Genomic DNA, 17,843 nt, shown 5'->3' on the forward strand with positions numbered 1-17,843 from the left:
AAAGAGAGTTAGAGAAGGTCGGCGATCGGCGTGAAATTGATCGTTTTGCTGCCGTTGTCATACGGGCCACTGCCAAAGGCGAATTTTTTGCAATTTTTGTATTTTTTTTTGTTTAAATATTTGTTAAGTTTCATTCTTACTAACAATTTTGAAACTATTTTACATTTTTGTAAAAAATGTAAAAATTAACTACTCGACTTTTTTAACCGAAATATAACAAGTCAATGAACAAAAATAACTTTCTTTCAATCTTCGCCTCAGGGCCCAGATTCCGTCATCTCTCCGTAAAAAGGGTGAAAGAAGAAAAACGTGACCGAACTAATTGGCCGTCGAACATGATGCTCACTGCAAGTGGTCTCGCGGCAGACCTTTGCTAGACCGACCGACCGACCAAGTGACGACTTGTCCGGAAAGGTAGCGGATGATGCTGCAACATCAACAACAGAGCTTAACCCTCTTCTGATCTTCTGAAAGCAAAAAGCAAAAAGCAAAAAGCAAAAAGCAAAAAGCAAAAAGCAAAAAGCAAAAAGCAAAAAGCAAAAAGCAAAAAGCAAAAAGCAAAAAGCAAAAAGCAAAAAGCAAAAGCAAAAGCAAAAAGCAAAAAGCAAAAGCAAAAGCAAAAGCAAAAGCAAAAAGCAAAAAGCAAAAAGCAAAAAGCAAAAAGCAAAAAGCAAAAAGCAAAAAGCAAAAAGCAAAAAGCAAAAAGCAAAAAGCAAAAAGCAAAAAGCAAAAAGCAAAAAGCAAAAAGCAAAAAGCAAAAAGCAAAAAGCAAAAAGAGATTCTCGTTGAGGGTTAAGGTAAGTCACCTCAGCGGATGTGCTGCACGCAGCAGACACTAAACCATTTTTGGTCTGGCACTGGCGAAGACCTTCGATGAAAGTGAGAACTGAACTTTCCCATATTTCTTTCGCGGCAATGTTCCGTAACTCTATGACAAGGTTTGATCTCCGTGGCAGACTGGATCTGCCGCCACAGAGCGGCCATGTCTACGCAAGCACGTCGAAAGGTGAAGGTACGATTTGTTCTGCTGAATGGGACGAATGTTAGGGTGCAGGTACGACTCAATTTCCCCTCCTAAACGGCGAGTTTTGAACAGACAATTTCGTATACAAGTTTTACTAACTTGCATGCAATACTTATATGAATTAGCAACGACATCTAGTAGTGAATAGTGGAAACATCAAGATTTTCGAAGTTTTGTCTAAACAAGTATGTTCACCATAATGAACTCTTCTTCACCGCACAGTAGCTTTAACCATGTGAACTACAAACAGTCGTTATTACTCCCATCAATCTCTGGCTCGCTTCCCTCATAAAAGACGCATGAGGCGATAATTTGCTTTTACATTACAGTGTAGCTTCAATTGTAAACAACCCCCGGTGCTGTTGAACAGATAATGAGTGCGCAAGTTGCGAGCAAGAGGTGAATGAAAAAAAAAGAGTGCATTAATTGTAGGGGGCATCATTGTTTTCACTAATTCGGTGTCTCATCTCTAATGGTAGAGTGCATTTGTTTTGGAGATGCAAAGAAACGGTTAATTTTTCACTTTTTGAAAATTTGTCTAAACAAAAAGCTGGGTGCTTTGACTTCGACACCGTTCGGCGAAGTCAACGGCTCATCGCCGGAGGCGAGGGACTTCGTTAGAGAAATGAAGAGCTCGGCTCATTTGAAAGTGGCGGCTGTCTGAAATTAATAACCTCCCATCATAAAAAAAGTGAGAGGAAACGTGGGAAATGGTCCAAAATTAAAACAAACAGTAGCTCTTTAAAACATAATAAAAGTCTTATCGGCACAAGGTCTCAAATCGCTTATTTTTGAACATCGCAGAAAATTGCTACTGTTTGCAGGATGGTTTACTGTGAAGATTGTATTCAATTCAGCATGCCGGCCGGAGGATGGCTTATCTGGTGCGGTCAATAACACTTGAGCGCTGCCACTCTTGGATGGGGCCAAAGTGGAGCTTTTCAGTACAGAGCCACTTCTCAAAGAGGCTTAAATCTTGATGGGTTTGTTTACATTTAGTTTAGATGTTCGTTATGACCCAATTGATTTTTTTCTGTGAAATTTGTTCAATATCTTTAATTTTGAAGTTTTGTAATTAGTATATTTGAAGATAAAACATATTGAGAAAAATACAATAACACAGCATATGTTCTGAACTTAAGTCAGTAAAAATAGTTTTGCTAAAGCAAAAAAAAAACAATCTCATTTCATAAAAATGCAAACAGCATGACAAAGATTGTGACAAAGATAGAGAACCAAAAAGATTAAAAAATTAACGTTGTAAATAATTTTCAAAGTTTATGTTATTATATTTTTTTCCAAAAAACTTAAAAATTTTAATGAAATTAGAACTCAAACAAACTTAAAACAATCTAAATCGCATTTTTCTGCATTGAAAATCATATTTAGCATGTTTGGGCTGGATTAAAAATATTTTAAATTTCTATGAAATTTTAATGTACAGCACAGCAAAACATTTTTTCTTGCAAAAAAAAATATTGTCGTCAATACATAGATAACTAATTGTTGCAAAACAACTGAACAGGTGTATAATGCATTTTGAAACACTTTATTCATTCAAATGATGAAACCATGGCTCGTAAATTAAATTTTTAAACTTTTTTATTTTTTTAGAATTTTTCAATTCTCGTCACCAAATCAAAAATACATATGCTAACAAAATTTCAATTATTGTAGTAAAATATTCAATGCATTTGAGTTTTTAGTCTAATTTGTGCAATAAATAAATTTTACTTAATTTCAGAATTTTATTTGAAAAATGATAACTACTCGCTCTGGGGATGGTAACAGATTTTGTGTCAAAAACATTTGTGATTTTGTATCAAATTAGATTAATTACATTTTTATAAGTTTCTGTTTATTTTCATTTTTTCAACAAAATTGAAGGTAAAATAACTCAAAAAGAAGTAAAATAAAACCTTAAAAATATCCAACCTCGATAATTTCTACTTTTGTTTGATAATTTAAATTTATGAATCAATCGACAAGTTTCATTTGACGGTTTAGTCTTCTCATTTCTGATTTAAAACTAAGTTTTGAATAAAATTCGGGAATTAAATACAATTTAAGAATAAAAATTAAAAAATGAAAAGTATGAAGCTATACAAACTGGCCATGAAACTCAACAAAAATTACTTAAAATTTCTACAGGTATAAATGCATTGATATTGTTTAATATAATAATACTATGAAATTTTCATTTAATAATATTCATAATTGGAAAATAATTAATATGTAACAAAACAAACTTGAAAATTCGGATCGAACATCACTAAAATAAAAACAAGAGCTATTCTGCACGAAGGCCTTCACTATGATCACCAAAAATTAATCTTTAAATATTAAAAAAATCATCAAAAAAATAAAAATATTGTTTATTGAACCATTGAAAAAATTCACAATTCTCTAAAAATGATAAATGAAAATTTAAAAATCTCTTTTGAAGGAATATTTTGATCGATTTGGTGTCTAAAGCAAAATTGAAGGTATAGATAAAAACTACACAGAAAAAAATATACACGGTGAAATTTTTTATTTGTCATTTTTAATTTCACTTTTTGTCACTGAAACTCGATTTGCAAAAAATACTATTTTATTTTCTCAGCCTTTTAAAAATATTTTTTTTCGAAAGTGGGGAAACATGTGCACTAATTAAAAAAAATGAATAAAAGTGACTATTTTCAAAAAAGTTACCTAAAAATGACTTTAACTTGAAAACGGTGATCTTTATCAAAATTTCACTAAAGTATTTTTTGATTGCAAATTCAATTTTACGTCAAAATATAAAGTTGAAATTTTTTTGCGACAAATATTTCGATTTTTTTTATCAGTGTTTATTCAAAAAATCAAAACTCGGTCAAAGATTTTTTTCTTATTCTGGAAATTTCTGAATATTTGGCATTTGATGTCCCCTAGAACGTATCAGAAAATAAAAAAAAATAAAAATAGCGTTTTTTGCAAATCAAGTTTTAGTGACAAAAAGTGAAATTGTAAATCACCCAAATAAAAATTTCCTTATATCATTTTTTCAGTGTGGTCTTCAATCATACCTACAACTTTGCCGAAGACACAAAATCGATTAAAAAATTCCTTCTTAAGATACAGATTTTTGAATTTTCATATATCATTTTTGTATGGACAGCTGCCAAACTTGTATGGAAAATTATATGGACAAACTAATGATGCAAAATGGCTTCTTTGGGCATACCAAAGGCACCAAAAAAGCTTCAGCTGGATAAAAAAATACAAAAATTAAAATAAAAAAGACCGATTTCGTAGAGAATTGCTCTAATACAAAATCATAAATTTAAACTAATTTTTTTCTTCAATTTTGAGATCTCTGGGTTCGAAAAATTTGTTGCTAAAATATAACATTTCAAAGAGTTGAAATTATCAAACCTCGGTGACCCCTTTGCCCTTTTGTAAACAATTTCAACGAAAAGGTTTCAAAAACATTATTCCCATTGAAATGTCACATTTTTGACGAGTTTAAATCAGAGAAATTATCAGGTCTTTGCTATAATGGTAATTCTCTACCAACTCACACGAAATCGGGAAAAGTTGCCCGACCACTCTTCGATTTGCGTGAAACTTTGTCCTAAGGGGTAACTTTTGTCCCTGATCACGAATCCGAGGTCCGTTTTTTTTTTTGATATCTCGTGACGGAGGGACGGTATGACCCCTTCCATTTTTGATCATGCGAAAAAAGAGGTGTTTTTTCAATAATTTGCAGCCTGAAACGGTGATGAGATAGAAATTTGGTGTCAAAACTTTTATGTAAAATAAGACGCCCAATTTGATGGCGTACTCAGAATTTCGAAAAAAAACTTATTTTTCATCGAAAAAAACACTGAAAAAGTTTTAAAAATTCTCCCATTTTCCGTTACTCGACAGTAAAAATTTTTGGAACAGGTCATTTTATGGGAAATTTAATGTACTTTTCAAATCTACATTGACCCAGAAGGGTCATCTTTTCATTTAGAACAAAATTTTTCATTTTAAAATTTCGTGTTTTTTCTAACTTTGCAGGGTTATTTTTTAGAGTGTAACAATATGGTACAAAATTGTAGAGCAGACAATTACAAAATTTTTGATATATAGACATAAGGGGTTTGCTTATAAACATCACGAGTTATCGCGATTTTAAGAAAAAAAGTTTTTAAAAAGTTGGTCGTCATCGATCATGGCCGTTCATGGTCACCCGCGACAGATACGGACGACAAAACAAAGAGAAACGCAAAAAGTAACTTTTTCAAATTTTTTTTTTCGTAAAATCGCGATAACTCGTGATGTTTATAAGCAAACCCCTTATGTCTATATATCATTTTTTTTGTAATTGTCTGCTTTACAACAAAAGTTACCCCTAAGGACAAAGTTTCACGCAAATCGAAGAGGGGTCGGGGCAAGTGTGTGAGTTGGCGGAGAATTACCCATAACTGAAACAATGGACAAGTAAAAATCAAACAATGATAAGTGAAAATGTGCCACATTTTCCACTCGATCAATCGCCATAATCCACAGTGAATCTAAAACAAAACAATAGTGTCACTAATTCACACCGAAATTTCCCACTTTCACACCGCGCATCTGTCATTAGTCGTCACCGTTCAAAACCTCAAACCTAAAAGTAGATTTTCCGCTTAATCAAGCAGCAAAAACAGTGTTTTTTTTTTGTCGAGCGCTGATCCAGCAGAATCGTGCTGCTCGCGTGAGCAGAGAAACAAAAGCAAAATTAAACAAAAAACATCAAGTTCAGAGAAAGAGAGTGCTCGCGAGTGAGAGTGATAGTGGGATTCCAGGCGGCTAGGGGACTTCAGTACGGAATAAGCTCGCCCAAGTCGCGTCAGTCTGTTTCGACGGCTTGTGATCGACGGTTTAGCTTTGTTGAGTTCGGACTCCGCGCGATAAAGTGATCTTCTCTCAGTTTTATTCAGTGCAATCATTATCAATTTATGCTTGATTAACTTAGTACTTTGACGCAGTTCAAAGGTTCTAGTGACTTAACACATCAAAAACTTATTTATATTCACTTAAACTCAATGTAAAATAACAATTCATTTGGAAATGACGCCAAAACTGCTCGGAATAACGCCGGGAGTGATACTCGTGCTGACGCTGCTGATAACCTTTGGCCAGGCCGGGCCGCGGCGGAGTCGTTGGCGCAACGGGAACGGGTTCTACCAGCGTGGGCTGCGCGAAGAGTACCGGACCTACCCGGGCAACTCGGGATGGGGCGCTGCCGGGGGAAAGTGTGGCTATGAGGTAAGGCTGGAGTGGAGAAGAGAACAGTATGTGGCAGGTATTGCGTGCTAAACGTGATGGCTGGAGAAACGAGATTTGTGGCAAGTGTGTGATGTGAGTTTGCGGTACAGAATGTTGTGTTTAACAAAGAGTGAGTGTGACTTAGAATTCAGTGGTGGAACAAGATCTGGATCGGTTGAAGTTGTTTAACAGGGTTTTGAGTAATATGTCAGTGAAATAACTTAAATAATAAATTTATTGAAAAAACTATATTTTTCAATGGGATAAAAAAGGTCAAAAAAGCATTGATGCACGTTATAAAATAATTTCGCTCCATAACTTTTAATTTTCCGAATATCTTGAATTGTAATCTTCGAAACACAATCAAAAATGTTTAAAAAAAATAGAATTATTATAAAAACAAGTTTAGTTCAGTTCAGCCAGGCGGGGGTTTTTACAAACTATAAAATATCGCTAACAACTAAAAAATATGGTTGAAATTATAAAAAACACACATATTTTGATTGACCGCAAGATGCTAAAATGGAAAAAAATAAGCCTAACAAAATATTGATAATTGTTAAACATAAATCAAAGTGGCAAAAAAAAAATCTTATTTGCTTAACGGTTTAAAGTAAAATAAATAATCTCTTGAAACAAAACATCGATTTAAAATTTGTGAAGAAAAAGGTTCACCATGAACTATGTGTTTTGATTCTGAATGAAAAAAAAAAAAATGTAAATTCAATTAGATTTTTCTACCTAATCGATGCCTCTGTGCTCTCTTATGCTAACTAGATAGGAAAACCAGCAAGCTTAGTACAAGAGAGCACTATTGTTTCAATTTTAAATGTAAAAAACTGAGACCTCTGTGAAATTAAAAGATGTTTTAGATCAAAAATATATTCTATTTTTGATTATACAGAGTAACATTTTTAAATGCTGAACTTTCTATTTGAATTTTGAAATATTTTCTAATCAGAACGAGCAGAAAAAATCACAAACGTTTTTTTTAACATAAAAAATCGAACAAATAATTTTTGTGGCATCACTATTTGAAAAACAAGGGCTAACTTAAAACGCAATGAAAAAAAAAACTGTTTTTAAAGGTAACTTTGTGAGGCTGTCTCTCACCAACCAGCAGCCCTACTATCAATATCAAAAACCATTTTTTTTTTCGAACAAAAAAAAACACTTCACTTTCAAATTTTTCAAGCAAAAAGAACCGCTTAAAAGAATGTGTTTTTTATTACAGTTATGCTTCTGCCGATAATTTGCAAAATATCTCTGAATTTATGAAAATATTTTTTTTCTTGGAAAATATTTTTTTTATTAAAAATTTGCAAAAAGTCTAATGTGCCTGATTTTACTAAAAAAAAATTCAACAAATTATGAATAGTTTATTATTAAGGTAGCAAGATTTTGCAATTAAGATGTTTATTTTCAGCCATATCTTTTTTGCCTTCTGATTTTTAGAAATATTTTCGAATGGGCCGGGGGAAAACAACTTGTAATAAAATTTGCAATTGCCTAACTACATATTCAGGTGCCTTCTATTATAGTAATTGTTGTATCATTTTCGAGTGATAATTTGATTTTGAACATTTTTTTTTTATTTTGATTTGAGAATGTTGTTTTATTACCAAAAACTTTTTTTCAATTTTTTCAAAAAATCTATTATTATGGACCGGATTTGGCTGATCTTAAAGTCAACCCCAGAGGATGCTTTTTAAGTTCCATAATCATTTTAAAAAAAAACTAGAATTTGAAAATACGTGTATTAGAAATACAGTTTCTGGTGATAAATGCTATATCAACAAAATTTGGGGTTCTCCGTGCATTATTTTTTTTTAATTCAAATAACTCAAATTATTAAAAGTCTGAATCATAACCTTGCTGAAGACACCAAATCAATTATAAAACTAATTTTTACAGGTTTAGAAGTCCTGTAAGCTAATCCGGTAACTCTTTGTTTTTGAATTCGTAAACATTAAAATGTTTCCAAAATCGTCAACATTTTTTCCAATTTCCAACAAAAATGTTGTCGATTTTGAAAAAAAAATTATTGAAATCGAGAAAAACGTTTTTGGAAACATTGCAATGTTTACGAATTCGAAAACATAGAGTTACCGGATATGCTTACAAGATTTTTATCCGTGCAAGATATAGATTTTTCGAATATTACCATGCGCATTTTGTATGATCAGCCCTCAATCGTACGGAACTTTCATGGAAAAACAAATGACGAAAATCAACATAAATATTATAAAAATGTGGAATTCCAGATGATAATCAAATGTTGAATTACAAAACAGTTTCAATAATGACAGGAAAAGGAAGTAATTTCACAACGGAATTGCAGAATAAAATGCTTTTTCGAGATATTGAAGTTATAAATTTGCATCTCTTTTACCTTAAAATAGCTCCCTTTTCTCTTAAGCTTTACTTTTACCTACGTTCAAAAAACTGTTTTTTTCAAGGAATTTTTGAAAGTTTGCTAAGATGCTTTTTCTAAACTTGGTTGTAGATTGTGAGATAAAATTTTGGTGTCTTGCACAATGTTACTTGAATTGACAAGTCCAACAACTTTCTAGAAGACAAAAAAAAATCCCGATTTACACTTAATTTTGCTATCTGGAACACTGTAAACTGGATTGTACATTAATTGGACTTAACAATATTTTTATTATTTTTTTTAAATCGAGATGAAAAATCATATAAAACCCAAATTTGCGTAAATTTTAACGCAATTTTGCTTTATTCATTCTAAAATTAAATGTTAAACTTTTAAATAATAATAACCATTATTTCATTTAAAATTTGCCGCTGTCTTTGAAATCAAATTTAAGATCCTCAATTTTAATTTTAAGTTGATATGCCGCTGGGTTTAACATTTTATTAGGTGTTGCAAATCGAACAATCTTGAAATTTTTAAATTGTTTAGCAGAAATACCGTTAAGCAAAAAAAAATTCCTCTCCCCGACGGGGAATTGAACCCCGGTCTCCCGCGTGACAGGCGGGGATACTGACCACTATACTATCGAGGAATTGATGAAGGTTTGTGGGCGATAACAATACGAGTGATAAAGGACTTCCAAGTTGGACTGAGATTTTTTATTTTGATTGTTTTATCATGAAGATGAGCCATCTGAGCCATAGGGACGTGGCGTTACATCGTGCTGCCATCTGGTTTTTTTAAGTGCAAGAGTGGAAAAGTGCTGAGTAATCGTCTAAAAATAGACGGCGTCCTATCTCGCCCAGCAAAATGAAGTCGATAAAGTAGTCGGTTTCGATGAGAAAAAGTGGAAAACGTGGTCTAAAAATAGCGACGCCATCCCCCTATAGGGACGTGGCGTTACATCGTGCTGCCACCTGGTTTTTTTAAGCGCAAGAGTGTAAAAGTGCTGAGTCATCGTCTAAAAATAGACGGCGTCCTATCTCGCCCAGCAAAATGAAGTCGATAAAGTAGTCGGTTTCGATGAGCAAAAGTGGAAAATGTGGTCTAAAAATAACGACGCCATCCCCCTATTACTGATCATGTTATTGAAATTAGTACAGTTCAGACTCGATTATCCGAGGTTTCGATTATCCGAAGTTCGATTATCCGACGATTTGTATGGGACTTCGGATTTAAAAATTCAGAATCACTTTAGAGTAGTTAAGGCGAGAGTTAATGGGTCATATTTAAGCTCAACAATCGAAAATAAGACAACAACAAAAATATTTTTTTCGTGATTCGATTATCTTAAGATTCGATTATCCGAAGTGAAATGTTTCCAAGGCCTTCTGATAATCGAGCCACGACTACTGGATGTTCCATGATTTAGAAAACAGTGTTATTTTCATTAATAATTTCTAAAAAGCATCATTAATTTGATCAATCAATGTTTTTTTATGGTTCACAATTCGAACCATTGATGATTCAGCTCCCGCAGAAGACCAATAAAAACTTCGCTCGCACAAACCCTCCCATTCAATCATAATCGCGAAGGTCAAACGTCCCAACAAACATCCAACAATGTGCTGCACTTGCATCCGTAATTTTTCCACAAATAGCCACCATCACGCGATAACAATGAGCCGCGCTAAGCTTAATCGTTATCACTATCTATAGCACCTCCTGCCAAGCAGATGTTCGATCACGTTTTCTTTATTGTATTGTTTATAGTCCTGCCCGGAGATCAAGAAAGACATGCTGAACGTCCACTTGGTGCCGCACACCCACGATGACGTCGGCTGGCTCAAGACGGTGGATCAGTACTACTATGGAAGTGGGTTTTTTGAACCGAAGGTTTCGATGCTATCGGCGGTGACCTAATGTTTTGATTTGTTGATTTAGGTAAGACCCTCATCCAAAAGGCCGGGGTGCAGTACATCTTGGACTCGGTGATCGAGGCGCTGCTGAGGGATCCCGCGAGGAAGTTTATCTACGTGGAGACGGCGTTCTTCTTCAAGTGGTGGGACGAGCAGACGGAGGAGTTGAAGGAGCAGGTTCGGGAGTTGGTGAACCAGGGTCGGTTGGAGTTTATTGGTGGGGCTTGGAGTATGAACGATGAGGCGGCGACGCACTACCAGAGCATTATTGATCAGTTTACGTGGGGGTTGAGGCTGTTGAACGATACGTTTGGGGAGTGTGGACGGCCGAGGATTGGGTGGCAGATCGATCCGTTTGGGCACTCGAGGGAGCAGGCGTCGATCTTTGCCCAGATGGGATTCGATGGGTACTTTTTTGGGCGGTTGGACTACGAGGACAAGCGGCAGAGGTTGTCGAAGAAGAATGCGGAGATGATCTGGAAGGCCAGTGAGAATCTGGCGGATGGTGATCTGTTCACTGGAGTGCTGTATAACACGTATCAACCTCCACCAGGGTTCTGCTTCGATATTCTGTGCTCGGACGAGCCGTTCATGGATAGTCCGTACAGCGCGGAGAACAATGTGGATGCGAAGGTGAGATTCTTGAATAGATTTGAACGATTCTATAATTACGCTAATGAATGACCAATTTCTGTGTTAAGGTGGACAAGTTTTTGTACTACGTACAGCTCCAGGCTAAACACTACCGGACCAACAACATTGTACTGACGATGGGAGGGGACTTTACCTACATGGACGCGAACGTGTACTTCAAGAATCTGGACAAGTTGATCAGGTAATGTTGCTTAACCTTTTTTGTTTGTGTGTGGAATTTTGTGTTTGTTTTTGTTTTGTTAATCTCAGTTTTTTTGCTAACTCTACTCTCGGAGTCAATATCATGCTGCTGTACATTGCTTTGACGTAGTCTTTGCCCATCAACAGAAATTGGTCAATCCTGAAGCCTTACTCCTCAAACCACTTGTAAATACACCACAAAACCCCTTCAAATCTATCGCACCCTCAGGTTGACCTGTTCATAAGCACCGTACTTAACATGAGTACCGCGTACCGCACTAACAACATCCTCCTCACGATGGGTGAGGACTTTCACTATCAGTACGCCGAAATGTGGTTCAAGAACCAAGATAAGCTCATCAAGTAAAAACGTTTTTGTCCTGTCGTGTACCTCCAAAACTTGAAGTTGACGATCTCTTTCCCTTGCTTTTAGGTACACGAACGCCCGCCAGTCGAACGGATCCGCGGTGAACGTGTTCTACTCGACTCCCTCATGCTACCTGAAGGCCCTTCACGACGCGGACATTACGTGGCCAACGAAGTCCGATGACTTCTTCCCGTACGCGTCCGATCCGCACGCCTTCTGGACGGGGTACTTTACATCCCGCCCAACGGTGAAGCGGTTCGAGCGGGTTGGTAACCACTTCCTGCAGGTCTGCAAGCAGTTGACGGCGTTGGCACCGTCCAAGGAGGGCCACTTTGGGCCGCACCTGAACGTGCTGAGGGAAGCTATGGGGGTGATGCAGCATCACGATGCGGTTACGGGCACGGAGAAGCAGCACGTGGCGAATGATTACTCGAGGATGTTGCACCGGGCGATTGAGGCTTGCGGGGCGAACACGCAGATTGTGCTGAACCAGATCGTTGATCCGGTGCAGAAGAAGGGATATGGGAAGAAGCAGAACCACGGGGTAAAGCGGGACTTTACGTTTGAGTTTGACACTTGTCACTTGCTGAACATCAGCAAGTGTGAGATAACTGAGTCAAAGGACAACTTCATGGTCACGTTGTACAACCCGTTGGCGCATTCCGGTTATCAGTACGTGAGACTTCCCGTTTCCGGTAGCAAGTACGTAGTCAAGGACTACCGCGGTATTGAGACGCCCTCGCAGATGGTCCCCATCCCGGACAGCGTTCAGAATTTGAACTACCGCTTCAGCAACGCCAGCTACGAAGTGGTCTTCCTAGCGAACGAACTGCCACCTCTAGGCTTCAAATCGTACTACGTATCGCGAATCATCGAGTCCGTCGACGACTTCACCAAGGACTCGAACCCGTCGGTGCGCGTCCAAGCTGACCAGCCGCACTTTGGAAGTGGGTGGCACTCGGAGGAGGTCACCATCGGGAACAAGTACCTGAACATCAGCTTCGACAGCAACGGGTTCCTGAGCTCGATCGTTGCCAACGGGATCAGCAGTCGGTTGAGGCAGACGTTCGTGTACTACGAAGCTGCGCTAGGGGATAACAAAGAGTTCAGCAATCGCTCCTCCGGAGCGTACATCTTCCGTCCAAACGGGACGGAGAAGTTCGTGACGGAGTCCGTGCAGCTTCGAGTGGTGAAGGGTAACTTAGTTCAGGAAGTCCACCAGGTGTTCAACGAGTGGATCAGCCAGGTGGTTCGCGTCTACGCTGACGAGAATCACGTCGAGTTCGAGTGGCTGGTTGGGGACATCCCGATCGAAGACGGCATCGGCAAGGAGGTGGTGTCCCGGTTCTACACTGCTGCGCAGTCCAACGGCGTCTTCTACACTGACTCCAACGGTCGCGAGATGATCAAGCGGACGCGTAACCATCGGGACACTTGGGATCTTCACCTGGAGGAGCCGATCGCCGGGAACTACTACCCGGTTACGGCGAAGATCGCGCTGGAAGACGAAAACCTACGACTGGCTGTGCTGACCGATCGCGCTCAAGGTGGTTCCAGCTTGGAGGATGGAGCTCTTGAGTTGATGGTCCATCGAAGACTTCTGCACGACGACGCGTTCGGAGTTGAGGAAGCCCTGGACGAGCGGGCTTTCGGCAGAGGGCTGGTAGCTCGAGGAAAGCACTACGTCCTCTTCGGCTCCAAGAAGACCAGCAATCCAACCTTGCAGGCAAGGGAGCGATTCCTGCAGAACCAGGTTCTACTCCCAACCTGGATCTTCCTCAGCGATACCAGCAAGTTCAAGTACGAGGACTGGCAGAAACGCTTCACCAACATCGTAAGTACCCAACCCAAAATTCATAACCTCAATCACCTAACAAAAAACAACCCCTCTCCTTCCAGTACTCCGCCCTCTCGCTCTCCCTCTCCCTGAACGTCAATCTAATGACGTTCGAGCCCTGGAAGGACAACAGCATCCTCGTCCGATTCGAGCACCTGCTCGAAAAGGGCGAAGATCAGCTGTACTCGAAGCCGGTGCGCTTCAACCTGCAGGACATCTTCCGCTCGCTCGCCATCGACGAGGTGCGCGAAACGACCCTCGCCGGCAACCAGTGGAAGGAGGACAACAAGCGGTTCAAGTTCAAGCCGGATCCGGCCTACCTGCAGCACGTGACGAGGGCGTCACTGTTTGGTAAGGGAGGACCGAATGCGGCGGCTGCTAAGGGAGGAGTGCCGATGGAGTCGAATGTGGAATCCGAACAGCAGGAAGAGGCGACGGAAAGTTTGAGGAATGTGAGCAACGAGGGGTACGAGATTGTGCTAGGGCCGATGCAGATTCGGACCTTTGTGCTGCAGCTCGAGTTTAGGCCATAAAACAGTGTGACTTGCAAGCTGAATTTTAAAAGTGACTGATTATGAACAAATTAAAGATTAAGATCAATAAATGTGTAGAATTATTGATTACTGATGACATTATCCTCAAGCGTAAGAGGGTAGTCTTTGAAATGACTCCAAATCTGACTCCAACATTTCAAAAAGTTCTAACTCCATCAACTCCGGTTTCGACCCTGACCCTGACTCCAATTTACAGCACTGGTAGACAATTTGCAGCCAGAAATGATGATGGTTAGGAAATTTGGTGTCAAAGGAACTTTATATAAAATTGGACGCACGATGTGATGGCGTACACAAAATTCCGAAAAAAACGTTTTTTTCATGCAAAAATAATTTCATTTTTTTTTTCGTTGCTCAACTGTGACAAAATTAAGCACATGTCATTTTATGGGAAGTTTTTGAATCTGCAATAACTCAGAAAGGTAACTTAAAACAACAATAATTTTAAATTAAGTGTTTTTTGTAACTTTGCAGGGTAATATTTAGAGCATAACATTGTTCTTCAAAGTTTTTAAGCAGACAATTACAAAAATAAATATATAGACTTGCTGAACCATCAAGAGTTATCGCAAATTTACAAAAAAAAAAGTGTTGACTAGATACCGTCATCTGGGATAAATCGGGACACATGGGGCGAATTGGGACAACAATGTTTTAACAATGTTGCAGCCTAATATTTTGATATTTTCGAGTGGTTTCTGTTAGACCAGATTCAGAGCAACAAAATGTGTACATCCATTTCCAAATTTGAAACTTTCAACTGCTCTCAAACGTGCTGTCCCTGTTCAAACTGTTGTCTCAATTCGCCCCAGATGACGGTAAATATATACAAAAAACGTTACTTAATCCACCTTTAGGTGGTTGGTGCCTTCCTCGCATTCATAAAGTGAATACACTACACAGCCTCAAAAAAGTGTATAAATAACACTTAAGTGCTCATAACTTTTGATGAGGTTGTCAGATCTTCAATCTTTTGAATGCGTTGGAAAGGTCTTTTAAATACCTTTCTTACAATATATCGCATGACGGGTTTTCTTACAAAAACCACCCTTTTTACAATCTTCCGAAGTTTAGCTAAAATGGTTTTTTAGCATAACTTTTGAAGTACTTTTCTGAACTTCATAATATTAACTAGGGTCTTGTGGGACCCCAAAACGAATCGAATGAGACCAAAACTGTCCAAATCAGTCCAGCCAGTCCGGAGATAATCGTGTGCATATTTTTCGGTGCACGGACTCACATCCAGAAATATGCACAGACATTTGTTCAGAATTTGATTCTGAGTCGATAGGTATACGTGAAGGTGGGTCTGCGAGGTCTAATAAAGAAGTTCATTTTTCGAGTGATTTTATAGCTTTTCCTCATTGAGGTGAGGAAGGCAAAATACTTTCAAAAATGCTAGTCAGGGAAGGAGATGTAAACTGGCTTTGTAAATATTAAATCACACACGATCACAGATTGCTTTTATCTTGATAACGGAAATTTTACAGTCAGAAAGTTGTAAAATATGATTTGTTGATATAATTGAACTGGAAGATTTTTTATAATTTTCATTTCTGTGTCTTATTAATGACTCAAAATTTTAAAAGTTCATTTGAAGTTAGATAAGATTAAATAGCAATTTTATAATACAAATTCCAAATTAAATAAAAATATCAAACTCTATATTTCTCTTATGTTCGAAAAAATCTTATTTTTTTATTTTCAACATCACCTTAAAACTTTTTGATTGTTTCTTCAATTTGGTCAATTTTGGTAAAAATTTTATTCAAAAAAATAAAAAAAGACTAAATTTATGATTTCAAGCACAATTTTCTTAATAAATAGGCAAATATAATCACAAAATGCTTTATCTACATTACAGTTATGCCTCTGTCACAAATTTACAAAATAACGGTGAATTATGAAAACAATCCCTAAGTTTCAGTCTGTTTCAATTAGTGGTCCCAAAATTTAAAATTTGATAAATGCTTTGAAATGCTCTATTTTATTAAAAATGCAGAATTGATCATTTTTCAATGTATTCAAAATAGTTTACAACAGATCGCACAGTTTTTTTTCCTAATTTTTTGAGGATTTGTTGAAAGAAGGGGGACAAACACATGATATGTATTAAAGTTGTTATGTAGCTTCGTTGTGAAAGTACTTACTTTTCCTGTCATTCTATAATGATTCTATATAATGCTGAAAAGATCAGTGCCAAACTTCAAAACAGTATTGCATTTCAAAAGAATTGACTTCGAAAAATACTTTTGCAATTCCGTCGTGAAACTACTTACTTTTACTGTCATTCTTGAACGATGAAATAGCCTACTTTTCTGTACCAAAAATAACAGAATCGAATAGCAACACTTTTCAAAATAAATGCTGAAAAGTTCTACTTTTCAGCACTGAAATGGGTGCTGAAAAGTTGAACTTTTCAGCACTTGTTTCGAAAAGTAACACTTTTCAACATTTTTTTGATTTAAACGATTTATTGACAAAATACATGAAAATTCGACTTAAAATTTCACTCAATGGGTGTTTTTCGAAATTGCAAAAAATGTTGTATGGAACTCGTTGCAAAACTTGATTTTTTCAGCACTCGTCGTATTTATCCAACTCGGTGAACCTCGTTGGATAAATGTACGACTCGTGCTGAAAAAATCCTCTTTTTGCAACTTGTTGCATAAACTACTATTTCAGTTCTCTTGTTTTCGACGATGAAAAAAATAAAGTTTCGGCATTCGAAAATGTCTCGAAAAGTAGGTAGAAAGAAATTTCAAATAGCTCCATTAAAGTTAAGAAATCCCTTTCTGTAAGTTTTATGAAAACTTTTTCTTACTCTTGTCTATTCCATAGTTATAAGTAATAATTTTTCGATTGAATTACGATGTAAAACACAGCTGAAAGGAACACCAAAACTCTGTTGTTTACCTAAATGAACTCATTGTAACTTGATTATTCACAAATAAAACCGAATTGAAAAATTAAATTGAAGGTAAGAAATCCGCTTCCCTCTGGTTATTTCTCTAAACAAAAGAAACAAAACTAGGTGTAACGTCTTGTCTCATGATAATAAAATTAAAAACTAGTTTATCTTTATTAAAAAAATATATATTAGGATTCTTCAAAATAAAACTACAAATAGTTCAAAAGCATCATAGAATGCTTAAATGCATTATTCACAATAGCTTGCAAAAGATTACAAAATATCTATGAATTAAAAAAAATAATGTATTTTGTTAAACATCTACTATTTTTGATCAGCAGCACACAAAAATCCAATTGGATAATTTTGACTAAAGTTTAAACAATAAGTAGCAATTTGATAAGGTTTTTTTTATCAAACTAAAATAAAACCTTATTTTCAATTCAACTAAGGCTGGAACAAATTTAATTTAAAGCTTTGTCACATAAATAATTTAGTTGGTCTTGTGAAACCGATAACAAATCGTCAGCTGTGTGCTATCTTGTGACATAGACCATTTTGGTCGAAAATGAGTTAATGATGACGTTTTACTATACTTAACAAACACTACAAGATGCTTTAACTCGATTTTGGAAACTCACTTCCGTTTCCCGGATATCGCAATACACACTTGTGACATAGACCAATTTATCATCAAAATGATCGTGCACACTTGTGACACGTCATACATGGTGTTGGAAAATGTGGAAAATTGTTCTTGT

General features: G+C 36.8%; 1 protein-coding gene and 1 non-coding gene across 3 annotated transcripts; one reads left to right on the forward strand and one right to left on the reverse strand.

Moving 5' to 3' along the window:
* Positions 1-5,852: 5,852 nt before the first annotated feature.
* Positions 5,853-14,223, forward strand: LOC6049436 (lysosomal alpha-mannosidase). 2 transcript variants are annotated; one of them, XM_038254810.1, is made up of 6 exons: positions 5,853-6,286; positions 10,434-10,536; positions 10,605-11,212; positions 11,281-11,414; positions 11,847-13,614; positions 13,680-14,223. In XM_038254810.1, exons 1-6 carry the CDS (start codon positions 6,089-6,091, stop codon positions 14,148-14,150), a joined length of 3,282 nt encoding a protein of 1,093 aa, XP_038110738.1. In that variant the 5' UTR covers positions 5,853-6,088; the 3' UTR covers positions 14,151-14,223. The 2 variants fall into 2 exon arrangements, with proteins under 2 accessions (XP_038110738.1, XP_038110739.1); XM_038254811.1 differs by lacking the exon at positions 11,281-11,414 and adding an exon at positions 11,643-11,776.
* Positions 9,241-9,312, reverse strand: Trnad-guc. The gene has a single exon. It is a non-coding gene; the product is annotated as a tRNA-Asp (tRNA).
* Positions 14,224-17,843: the final 3,620 nt, after the last annotated feature.

This window comes from Culex quinquefasciatus, chromosome 2, assembly GCF_015732765.1.
Source record: "Culex quinquefasciatus strain JHB chromosome 2, VPISU_Cqui_1.0_pri_paternal, whole genome shotgun sequence".
Lineage (NCBI taxonomy): Eukaryota > Metazoa > Arthropoda > Insecta > Diptera > Culicidae > Culex > Culex quinquefasciatus.

Coding starts and splice junctions, on each gene's coding strand:
- LOC6049436 (XM_038254810.1), top strand. CDS start 6,089: ATGACGCCAAAACTGCTCGGAATAACGCCGGGAGTGATACTCGTGCTG. Junction 6,287..10,433: donor GGGGAAAGTGTGGCTATGAG/GTAAGGCTGGAG, acceptor TATTGTTTATAG/TCCTGCCCGGAGATCAAGAA. Junction 11,415..11,846: donor AATCTGGACAAGTTGATCAG/GTAATGTTGCTT, acceptor CCTTGCTTTTAG/GTACACGAACGCCCGCCAGT.